The sequence below is a fragment of the Panicum virgatum genome, chromosome 2K (genome assembly GCF_016808335.1).
Source record: "Panicum virgatum strain AP13 chromosome 2K, P.virgatum_v5, whole genome shotgun sequence".
In the NCBI taxonomy this organism is placed as follows: domain Eukaryota; kingdom Viridiplantae; phylum Streptophyta; class Magnoliopsida; order Poales; family Poaceae; genus Panicum; species Panicum virgatum.
The window spans coordinates 68424283-68435664 of record NC_053137.1 but is presented as its reverse complement, the minus strand read 5'-3'; the positions used below and the strand labels follow the sequence as shown (position 1 = coordinate 68435664).

General features: G+C 43.6%; 2 protein-coding genes across 3 annotated transcripts; both read right to left on the bottom strand.

Annotated features, from left to right (window-relative positions):
* Positions 1 to 334: 334 nt before the first annotated feature.
* LOC120695630 lies at positions 335 to 1169 on the bottom strand. Its single transcript, XM_039978826.1, has 3 exons — positions 988 to 1169; positions 702 to 899; positions 335 to 638 (listed from the first exon to the last, which is right to left on the bottom strand). Exons 1-3 carry the CDS (start codon positions 1167 to 1169, stop codon positions 335 to 337), a joined length of 684 nt encoding a protein of 227 aa, XP_039834760.1.
* A 449-nt stretch (positions 1170 to 1618) lies between these two features.
* Positions 1619 to 10730, bottom strand: LOC120694933 (importin-11-like). Of its 2 annotated transcripts, XM_039978260.1 has the most exons (25): positions 10442 to 10730; positions 10191 to 10300; positions 9585 to 9657; positions 9409 to 9470; positions 9146 to 9287; positions 8429 to 8647; positions 8264 to 8330; positions 7507 to 7912; positions 6965 to 7112; positions 6729 to 6889; positions 6418 to 6517; positions 6222 to 6296; positions 5990 to 6124; positions 5598 to 5690; positions 4912 to 5094; positions 4725 to 4829; positions 4027 to 4185; positions 3647 to 3691; positions 3321 to 3542; positions 2804 to 2910; positions 2671 to 2727; positions 2490 to 2574; positions 2230 to 2410; positions 2135 to 2196; positions 1619 to 2052 (listed from the first exon to the last, which is right to left on the bottom strand). In XM_039978260.1, exons 1-23 carry the CDS (start codon positions 10580 to 10582, stop codon positions 2246 to 2248), a joined length of 3060 nt encoding a protein of 1019 aa, XP_039834194.1. In that variant the 5' UTR covers positions 10583 to 10730; the 3' UTR covers positions 1619 to 2052; positions 2135 to 2196; positions 2230 to 2245. The 2 variants fall into 2 exon arrangements, with proteins under 2 accessions (XP_039834194.1, XP_039834195.1); XM_039978261.1 differs by lacking the exons at positions 10191 to 10300; positions 10442 to 10730 and having other exon boundaries at positions 2135 to 2410; positions 9146 to 9282.
* Positions 10731 to 11382: the final 652 nt, after the last annotated feature.

The following is an 11382-nucleotide window of genomic DNA, read 5'->3' as shown; positions in this document are numbered from 1 at the left end:
CCATCTGGTTCAGGGCGGCAATGAGGCCGGCCTGATCCCACATCTGAGGGGTGGAGACTTGAGCCGGAGCGAACGCGGTGTGCGCTTGGGGGTTGGCGCCAAGGAGGCCGGGCGTGCGCCCGCCCTGCACGCCCTGCCACCCGCCGTGGCCGCTGAACCACCCGCCCTGGCCGCCTTGCCAGGAGCCGCCGGCTTGCTGACCCGTGGGACCCTGAGGGGCGTACGGGTTGAAGCAGACCCAGGGTCCCATTGGACGGTACTGTCCCCCCTGTGGGGCGCCCTGCAGGACGCCAGTCTGCGGGCCGCCGGTGCCCTTGCCACCTTGGCCACCAGATCAGCGACCCTTGCCGCCGCCTTTGCCGCCCTTCTGCTTGGGCGCGCCGCTGCCTCCGCTGTCCCCGCCCTTGCTGCTACCGCCCGTAGCAACCCCCGCGAAGGAGGAGCGGCAAGAGGGGCTGGTACAGCAGGCGGTGGTGGAGGCGACGAGGGCAGTGGCCGCCGTGTTCTTCGCGTCGTTGGCGAGGCGCAGCTCTTTGAGGGAGAGCAGCTCGTGGGCACGCGTGAAGGGCGGAAGAACCGTGGCGTTGGCGATGTCGTCGGCGGTGGAGTCGAAGCGAGGGTTGAGGCCGCGCAGAAGGCTGAGAACGAGCTAGGAGTCGGTGATGGGGTTGCCGACCTGTCGAAGGGCAGCAGCCTTCGACTTGAGGCGCTGGCAGTACTCGTCGATGGTGGAGTCGCCCTGCTTGAGGGTGTGGAACTCCTCGAGCAGGAAGACAGCGCGGGAGGCCGTGTTGGTGCGGAACAGGGCCTCGATCGCGACCCAGAGTTGGCGCGCGGTCTGGTTCTCGTCGGTGATGGCGAGGTCAAGGATGGAGTCGTCGACGGTGCCGAAGATCCAGCTGCGCACGCAGCACTCCGCGACGTCCCAATCTAGGTTGTTGGGCTGCGGTGGCGTCGATGTGGCGGCGGAGGCTGAACTTGCCGCACAACGCCGTGAAGAACGACGCCCACTTGGAGTAGTTGCCGCCCTTCATGTCTAGGGTCACGGGAACGTGAGCCTTGACGTTGACGGTGGTGTAGGGGTGGACGACGATGGCATGTGTTGGTGCTGTAGGGAGCACAGGCGCGGAGGCGTCCGATCTGGCGGCGCCGGAGGAGGAGAGGCTCATGGCGGCGGCTCTGGATCAGATTGATCCAGGGGCGGCGGCCTGCTGGTGGGCGCGACGCAAGGGGATCGCGGCGTGAGGGAAGGACCGGCGCCCTAGGGTAGGGCGCGCAGGGAGGGGAGGGCTGCGCCCTAAGGTAGGACACAGAGAAGGGGGAGATGCGGCGCTAGGAGGCGGCGCCCTAGGGCAGAGAGGTGGGGCGAAGGGGGGAACCCTAGCGCAGGAGGGAGCGGAAGCGGAAGGCCGATCGTTGCCTTCTCTTAATACCATGTAGAAAGATAGAGAGAATAGGAAAACACCGCACACCCTATGCGGGGGGTGACCTCTCCGCATAGAGTGTGCGGTGTTTTCCTATTCCCTCTAGCTGGGTGCGTATACTTGAGGCCCATATTGGGCGTGTAGGCCCATATTGGGCGGCCTCAAGTATACGCACACAGCTATACACTCTATCATAGAGTAAACACTCTATCCTCCCACACGACAACTTCATTCTAAAAAAAAACAGTTATAGAGTTACTAGCATGATGAATGACGCCATGCTTTTGATTTTACCAGGAGGGAGGAAAAAAATTACCGAACCCAGGACCACCAGTCAGTCATTTTGGAATGGGCAGCTCTAAAAATTCTGCCATCCTCAGGACTGACGAAATCAACACAATCCTCCTATGCCACCCCACCCACCCCTGACGCCAATCATGACACCTCAACAGCAACCAGACCTCCACGGAACACCCGAATAAGCAAAAATATCTGAAAAAATAAACAGCCCCATATCCCCTCCACATGCTCGCACGCTAGCTCCGCCACTCTACACAGCTGTAAGATCCCCCATTCAATGGTTACATCACTGCTAGGCTGGAAAATGCAGGGCATCAAATGGCAGCACCTGAAAAGAAGCAAGGACCATGTTACATACATCGAGACATACAGCTTATTGTTCAAGTGCTCAGTGCTTAAGTAGGTCATACTGTGTTTCTATCGCCTGGCACTCTACACCATGGTGGCCTCACAACGCACTGCACGTTCCTCAGAATAGTCCACCGAAAAGAATACCAAAGAATCAAGGAGCTATGCACATCTTATGCAGTATTCAGGGCCTGCTGGAGCTGAGCGAATGCTGATGGATGGATCCTGCTTACGGCCGCATTGAATGCTGCATCCCCGTGGAGAGCTGCACATGCTTTCAAGTTCTCTCTTAGCAGATTCTCTAGCGATGCTTGTTTGATAGGATCTGAATCCTTTACCTGGTCAAGACAACTTTCAGAGACAGTGCCCTTACAGAGCTGTATTTGGAAATGAACAGTTAAGAAAAGCATGACATACTTGGCGCTTCCTCAACTCTTTGCTTGAAGTATTGGAATAACCTGAACCATCATTGCCTATCCAGGAAGAGCTTGTAATATCACCACTGCAATTGATTATATCAAGCATTACAGACAGATAGTATTGGCCTCACAGGTTTAGAAGAGCCAAAATCATATTAAAATGGAGTACAAAAGGATACCTAGTATCATCATTAGTCTTTACTTCACGGCTTCCTATTATGACAGTGGTGCAGACACTGCATTAAATCACATAGCTGATTAGTTAACGAGACAGATTTTGAGTTCCAGCTCAATACCAAAGCAACATCTTACCTTAATATGTCATCAAGTTTGTCGATGATCTGTGGTACCTGTAAGGTCAAAACTACTGAAAGAGCCATTGCGTACTCCTTCTGCTGTGTAGAATTTGCATCATCTACCTGTCCAATGACATAGGGCTTGTTAAAATAATGACACATAAACCACTGAACTCTTTCAGAATTTAGAAGATGTGAAAACATGTCACGATTATCAAAAGGTGAAGATGATAGAGGATGTAATCATTCTATCTCTGGACACATGCGTGATATTCTCTGAACAGAAATAGTTCCATTACAACATGACCATAATCAAAGTATCACCGGGTACAGATAAATGGAATGAAGAATATGTCAGATACACCATATGCGCAGCATGCTCTGAGCACATGTCCAAGTCAAATAATGTAAACGAAAGGGACATCACCAGCCAATAGAATTATGACAGGCATCGAATGATGTAGGTATCTCAATAACCAAAACGAGATGCCCAATTTGCAAAGGAAGCAACAGATCAGTAGTGGAGGATGTACCTTGTCGATCCACATATCAATTAAAGAAATAAGCAGATTATTGTTCACAGCAATCCCCGCTTGTTGGATGCTTGCCAAAAGGGGAGGTTCTGATAATAGTTGTGCTGAAAAGTTTGTGTTCATCACCAGAAGCCTGGCAAGAATAGCTCCAGAGGATGCACGGACAGCTGTCCTTGACGGGTTCTGCCCATCATCTTGACTCAAAGATATGAAGATAAGTTTCTAGAATTTGTCATGAATGGATAGGTCAGATTGGTGGAAATGATAATGTAATGGAATACAGAATCATTTGAGTATCCCAGACACAAGACCAACTCTAAAATTACCTGAAGAGCACTGGATATCAACGGTGGAGCTTCCAGAGGAAAGATCTGCACCAAGAAGCTTTTATTAGATCTCAGCAAAAAAGAAAAGAAAAGAAAAGAAAGCTAACCGCAACATACTGAAAATAGGGAAACAGGTCTGTACAATTCAACTAAAGGACATTATGGCTTGATAGGAATATAAAATGGCCATGGATTTATTAACGGCGCATTTATTCAGGACCAACAATTTCCTTGTAGTTTGAATCTATGAAATTATGGTTACCATAAATTTAATAAGGGGCGAATTAACTAGGCTCCCTCACATCGATATTGGCCGAACCACGACATCAACATAAGTATTTGGGAAATCAGAGTTGCTTCACTAGGGTGAAATATTAAACCTGAATAAGAAGATCAACAATAGGAAGTGAAGTGAGAAGTCCTTTGTCATTGACATTTCCAACAATAGTATCAATGATGTTCGCTAAACTTGCACCATGGCGTTTCAAAAATTCTGATCCACCGAAAATTGCGTAATCCTCAATTATTTTGATTGTAACCTGAAAAATTGAATAATTTGAGTGTCAAAGCAAACAGAATATGTACAAATCTGGAGACATGGCATGTAACCTGTAAACTGAAACATAACCCAAGTAAGAATAAGAGTGTCATGTGCTAACTGGTAACAAAAGCATAAGCAGCAACACTTGCAGCCTCCAAATGATATTCCCTAATTAATTACACAGATAAAAATAAATAAACATAATGGTAAGCTTAATTGGTGGTAAATGATCTTTTGAATTCATTGCATCTTTTGTGAATCACAAAGTAGATTAACTAATATGCTACAGATAGTTGCAGACTGGATTTACTCCCAAGGAAAGCACCGAACCCCATAAAAAAAGTAATGCATCAAACAAATGCAGTAAAAGGAACCAACTTACATGGAGTTAAATTAGTTCGGCATAGTCTTATGACATTTTAAATCAGATTGTACTTGCACAAAACACAATTCCTATTCTGAAAGAACCAAAAGAACACAATTCCTATTCTGAAAGAACACAATTCCATTCTTTTTTTTAGGGGTGGATGTTCTAACCTCCAGGTGGTCAAAGCTTCTATTCACAATGCCCACAAGGTAAGGGAATAAATCCAGAAGTTGAGGTACAATGGAAGGGGCATTTGAAAGGGTTGCTTCCCATAACTGCAGTATGAATTCTGAACATTAGAAGTTTGTGCACACACATGTTCTTGTGTGTATGTCAACTTGGCTAAGAATCACTTACCAGAACACTGTCTTCAAGAAGATTAAGAGCATCAGGACTGTCAATATTAACACCATTTTGGAGTATAGGAATAAGCACGTGGTAAGAAAGAGGTGACTGGAATCCAAGTGAAGAAACAAAAGTTCTCAGTGCCGTTAGCAATTGAATCTGTAGCAAACTTTCACCCGCAGATTCATTCCATATCTGGAAAAAAAAGAAAAAAAAAAGGCAACTAATAAATTTGAAACACAAAAGGGAATCATCACGTTATATGGATATTGAACTGATAAACTCCTCTAACGACCTAGCAGTCTTTTGTTTTAATCAGAATGCCCTGACCAACGTTTGGTATTGTGATGCTATATTACTTGTGTAGGAAAAAAAGGACAGACAGAAATTTTCTCACCAGCTGTCCTTGATAATAAATACTATTAAGGATAAATCTAATATAATGGAATGCTGTAATATTCGTCCATTTTCTATGACAGACAGCAACAGATATTGAAATCGTGATGCATAAACTGAAGAAATCATATCGCCCACGATGCTCACATTCTATCTCCCTTCTAGTGTAACATTAGCAAATGAGGGTATGTAAAAGCACTATGCGCATCTTTCCAACATAAATCTATGTCCTATTATTCTATGAACAGAGTACACCAAACAGGAAGCAGGATGTTCATCCCACTTAAATCTTTGAGCCATACCATCTGGAAAAATTGTGATAACTGACTTGCAAATGGAATAATCTTGTCCCCAGCATGTTCAAGAAGAACTGAAATGAAGTTCAACACTTGCACCTACAAACAAATAGGCAAAATTAGGTGATAAGAGGCAGGGAGGGCAAGACTTGAAAATTCATGAAAATAGCAGTACAAGATTTAGTGTGCAACAAGTACATGCTACCAGCTAAAGTGTCACGTGACCATTCATTGCTTCCTGATAGTCAATACCATGTTAAGTCAGGATTCCTAACTAACTTATTCAGCATGAGCATGGTATAAAATAATAGCTCAATATGAAATTTAAATGGGTAAAGGGGGCATCAGATTAAAAAGAATCTGCAGGAGATTTTTTTTTGCAATATTTACATACAAACCTTTGAATCAAATTCTTGTACGTCTTCTATCAACTTGAAACTCATTGTCCAACATGTAGGAAGACATTCAAACAAATCTAGTTCCGAAAAACTAGATTCTTGGAAAAGATAACACAGAGAAGAGCATGCTGCTAGCTGAATATTGGAAAGGATGAACAAGTTATTCAAACAATAGTCATACAGGTATGCACTCATAATGTCAAGGGATAGCAGAGGTTGATGTAGAACATACCCTAACAGCTATGTCATTATCCTGCAGCAATCCAACCAAAGCGTGGTAGACCAATTTCCGAGTGTCACCCTTGATCTAGAGAGCAACAAATGTTAGAGACTAAAGATAAGACATAGCAAACTGTAACCTACACACTGTGCAGAAACAAAACTATATCACATTTCACTTTTCTGAAATAATTTTAAAGAAAATGAACCTCAGAAATCCATTGCCCAAGTAGCAATGCAATTTTTCTACGAATGATACGCATATTGGGGTGATGATTTGAAACTTCAATAGATAGAGATCCATGGAACCTGTAGAAAAGACGGGGGGACAAAACCAACGAATACAGTGACTTAGAATCCACTATGTCCATTGATAATCCTCAGTCAATAAGCAAACAAAAGATAGTAACATGCAAATATGTAAGAAAATTTGCAAACACCACCACAAATACTGGTATTATTTTCACTAAAATAACTCATAGAATTACAAAGATCAAAATTTAGTTGCTCCTGAACTTACCATTCATTAAAATTGAGGTAGTTCGAAAGTTCATAATAAACATGCCCAGCAGCTGTATATGCAGCATCCTTTAAAAGCATTCCAGCAGTAACATCAGTTTCTTGTGGTGGAGAAACAGCCATAGCTTCGCGAAGAACAGAAACAACAACTGGAGCTAGAAGCTGGCACAACACAGATTATATGAGCATTAAAGCATTCATTAGACACAACAAACATTTAAATGCACTTGTGCACACCTCTCGATACTTCTCGAAGATAACAATGAAGAGGGCTTCAGCACATGGCCGCTTTTTCTCAGTCCACTGAACCAAATTCTGCTCATGGTGGAAGGACTCAGGATTCTCTGACCATTCTTCCAAATCTTTTGCTGTGTAAATGAAGTATCTGAACAAGAATTGGAAACTTTCAATGTACTAGAAGACCAGAAAAAACGAAATTGATATGAAAGCACAAAACAGATAAAAAGAGATCATTCAGTCTCAGGTGCGAATATATATTGGATGTAATGTGAACACTAGAAAACATACAAAATAGGTACCATTCGATATATAGCCTGTTCTACTGGTATTATACTACAGATGGATTCATTAAGCAGGATACCAGTGCACCAATGAAAAGTGAAGAATATAAAAACATTGCTTGCCATATGGTGTGCTCAGTTGCATGTTCAGTAGTAAGGCATATTTTTCTCAGTTAATAACAAGAGAGAAGTCATATTATTATAGTACTTAAACTTGACAAGATTCATTGTATGCTTTCCAAAGAATAAAAAAACTACCTCCTTACTAAAATGTTGCAAAGCAACACGACTCGATCACCAGGCAAAACAACCTTCAGCATGTCACTAGCCACTGCAGCAAAGTTTTTCTTTCTTTGCTCCAGACTTAAAGGCTGTGCATTTTCATTGATCACCCTCCCTGTGGGACTTGGTCTGTATTCTTTGCACTCCAATACTGATTTAACCAAAACCATGCTTTGTATAAGAAACTCCTCAAAAGATGTGCCAGCCTGTTCAGGATTTGTAATCATGTTTAAGCAGAAGTCAACTGTAGCTGGAAGCACAGTTTGGTGAACAAAAGAATATGGATGTCTGCCATGTAAGGTAACAAGGACTTTCATCAACTTAATGCATGCTCTTTTTGCAAAGTCCCATAATTTAGCTTGCTTGTCTTTAAAGGAGTCATCTGTAAAGTAAGAAACAACAGCAAACAATTCACTTGTGTGATCCAAGAAAAGAGGTTAACGAGGGCTATTTACAAACAAGACTACAATATTGCCCTCTGAGTTTTCTGGATATTATAATTGAAAGGTCAATAGCATCTATAGCCAAGTCAATAGCTATGCAAGATAATGAAAAGATATCACAAAACAATAATGCCTAAATTTGAAATATATTATCTAGTGGTACACCATAACTTGATGAAGTCAAAGCATGATCAGAGCAATTCCTGGGTATTAGAATTGTTGCCAAAGTGAAACAACAAAGGAAAAAGGGGGAAGGTCAGGAAAGATCACGAGTAAAATATGTAACTTACAATATGGGAGGAGGGATTTAATGGCTGTCAAAACCGTCGGACAAACTTCCCTGACCTGCCACACCTCCTACAAAGCACAAAAGCTAGTTGCAAATCTTTGCTTCTGGAACAGCTTATGGACATCAGTAGCAGTAACACTATGAGCAGAACAGATAATCAGCATACCTGTGCAGTTCTTGAGTCACTAGCATAACCTGAAAAAATTAATTGTCGAATGATCTTCAAGCAGAGCAACCACCGGTCGCAAATCAAAATAAGGTCGTTTGATTGCTCCAAAATGGAATCCATGTCACTTCGTTGCGAGAGCATAGAAAGATTCTGTAATATAGTCTGCACATCGCTCTTCCAAAGGTTCCAGGTGTACTCAAACAAGTGGCCAGTGATCTATATAGGAAACAAGATGTGTAAGAACATGCCCATGCTGCTTTGTTTGCAAATAATACTTTAACATTCAAGTAAGTATATGATTACAATAAATAGGATTATTAAAAACAAGTAGCAAGAATTCACAATTAAGAGAATGATGGCACATAGTGGATGCTATGAAATATGGTAGACATGTTTATTGATTAGTTCAAGAATAATTTGACAATAGTGGAAGGCTTATAACAATCCCACTTGGTAATCCCATGAGATGCCTTGACAAGCTCAATGATGGAAAAAAAAACAGATTTAACATGCATCTGCTATGTTGTGTCTCATGCATTATGGGGCATTGGCAACAAGCATTATGATAAGACATGCATTATGGGGCATTGGCAACAAGCATTATGATAAGACGATCTATTCTTTTATTAAAAAACGAAAATATCAATAAGTAAAACACAAGCACACCTGAGCACCAATATATATGGATAAGTAGATTCTAGATAATGAAATTACCTCTGCATAATTCTTCTGATCCACGGCAAGCCGTTTAGTTGAAAGCTCCTTTAAAGTTCGAAAGAGGACCATAAACACGCGATGTGAAGCAAGAACATCAGCAGATTGCAGTTGTTGTGCCAATACAGATAGAAGGTCTGGCCTGATTGACATGATGTGAGGAACCATTGCGGCCTTGAATGGCAAATTCGACTATGTGCAGGATAGATGATAGTAGTTGTGTACAAGATAGCTGATAGTAGTTTTGTGTCATAAATACATACCACTCTTTTGGGTAATCCAAGCGCGCAATCTTGGATATTAGTACAGCTAGCTGCAGTGCAATCTACATTGCAGCATTTAGAGAGAGAGAGAGAGAGAGAAATAGTGTCATCAACACACATTGCATGCATTTACCATTCGTACGACTGAAACGGGGTGCATATTATCTAGTGCACACCTGGCTATTCTCCTCACGAATGTTTAGCAGAAGATTTTTCCGAAGGTGGTCCTTCTCCTCATTGCTAATTCCACTGCACCAAAGAATCTAACCTGGTAAGTGAGATGCCAAAAACTATTAACACGTAGCTGATGAAGTGTGTCATTGATGCTTTGCAATATCAAATCATCAGAGTAAACATCCGAGCAGAAAAACTATTTCAGAAATGTAGTGTTTGGGTTAAAAACAAATCCAAAGAAGCATTTATTCCATGATGAAAAGGTGATTCTGATTCAGATCTAGTCAATATGGATGTAGAAGCTTAGGACAGCTCTTGAGACCAGTTATTACTGTTCCATGAGTGAATGAATTTAAGTTAGAATTGCCAGTCACTCTAACAAATGGCAATGGGTTTAAACAATTAATAATTGATACAATATTGAAAGATGCTGCGGGCGAAAACAACTAGAACAGTGAGCTTAGGCAGAGCCTCTGGGACAGCGCCATGGTGTTGTCAAGAACAAAATACCCTGCCTGCCCACTCACTAAACCTTGCAGACAGGCTTTGAAGCACCGATATGAATGAGTTAATTAACGAAACGGGGAGAGTGGGGTAGCGGGGCTGACTAGGAATCGCGGCGATGCCGCCAGTAGCGGTTGATACAGTTCTTAAAATAGACCGTGGCAAGGAGGCGCACATCCTGGCGACAAGCCAATCCCCTCGCCGAAATGATCTCCTGAGAAGCAGCAAACCAGATAATCAGGCCGCTGGGTGTTGATGCAGGCAGGTGCCCCGTAGATCGGGCAGTCGGAGGCGAGGGGGCCAAGCCCTAGAGGAACCGAGGATGCGATGTGCTGGGGAGGTGGAATGGGGTTACCAGGAGGCAGGAGCAGAAACCCGGGCGGGTCTCGCACTGCGCGAGAGCTGCCTCCGCCGGGCGGCGCGCAGCCTCGTCGGCGCTGAGCGAGTTGACGAGGACGGCGTACATGGTCGGCACATCGCCGGCGGAGAGAGCCATCCCGCGCCGGCGGGTGATAAGGCGGCGGCAATAGTAGGAAGAGGCGGCGGCGGCGGCGGCGGTGGCAGCACGGGGCGATCGGAGAAGATGTCGGGGACTGCCGAGGAGGAGGTTTTTGCAAAGCAATGCAAAGAGGGGAGAAGAAAGTTGCAAGTCGGCCGCAAACAGCCGGCCCACACATATGCCAGCAAATTCCCCCCATGAATACTGTAGTATTTTGCTTTCGCCTAATTGCAATGGCCTCATTTGTAGTGCTAAAAAAACTAACAGAGGATAGAAAATAACTAATAGAATCATGGCAACGTATCAGGTGCAAACCAATCTCTCCGTGCAAACTATGAAAATTTCAATCTAGGTCATCGGATCAACATCTAAAGAGCATGGAGGATTGGATAATTTTATAATCTGGACCCGCCTTTGGATTGGACAATCACACTTTTGCAAATCCTCCCCTCTCACCACCCTGCGCTCCTCCCCTTGGATGTTGATTTGATGGTTCAGATTGAAGTTTTTATAATTTGCACGAAAAAATTGGTTTGCACCTAATATGTTCCCTAAAATCATAGCCTAGTCACACAGGCTAACAGGCAAGCATCTTCAACTAAACCCATATATTAAATAAATGTTCAGCTGGTGTAAATTTGTTGTGAGAGAAAAATACTGCTGGCTAGTTGGTGCTGGTTGCGGGTGCTGATTTGGTGAGAAAAAAAATACTACTGGCTGGTTGGCTGACAAGTCATCCGAACATAATGAAGGTAACAATGAAAGGATTAGCTCTTACATAATTACAAAATAAGCAA

Bases quoted from the DNA above. Each gene is read 5' to 3' on its own strand.
- LOC120695630 (XM_039978826.1), bottom strand. From the start codon at position 1,169: ATGAGCCTCTCCTCCTCCGGCGCCGCCAGATCGGACGCCTCCGCGCCT. The intron at 900-987 runs GTGCGGCAAGTT...CTGCGTGCGCAG, and splicing joins GCGTCGTTCTTCACGGCGTT to CTGGATCTTCGGCACCGTCG. The intron at 639-701 runs GTCGAAGGCTGC...GCTCGTTCTCAG, and splicing joins GAGTACTGCCAGCGCCTCAA to CCTTCTGCGCGGCCTCAACC.
- LOC120694933 (XM_039978260.1), bottom strand. From the start codon at position 10,582: ATGGCTCTCTCCGCCGGCGATGTGCCGACCATGTACGCCGTCCTCGTC. The intron at 5,095-5,597 runs GTATGGCTCAAA...TTTTTTTTCCAG, and splicing joins TATCACAATTTTTCCAGATG to ATATGGAATGAATCTGCGGG. The intron at 4,186-4,724 runs GTTAGAACATCC...TCAATTTTTCAG, and splicing joins GAAGCTTTGACCACCTGGAG to GTTACAATCAAAATAATTGA.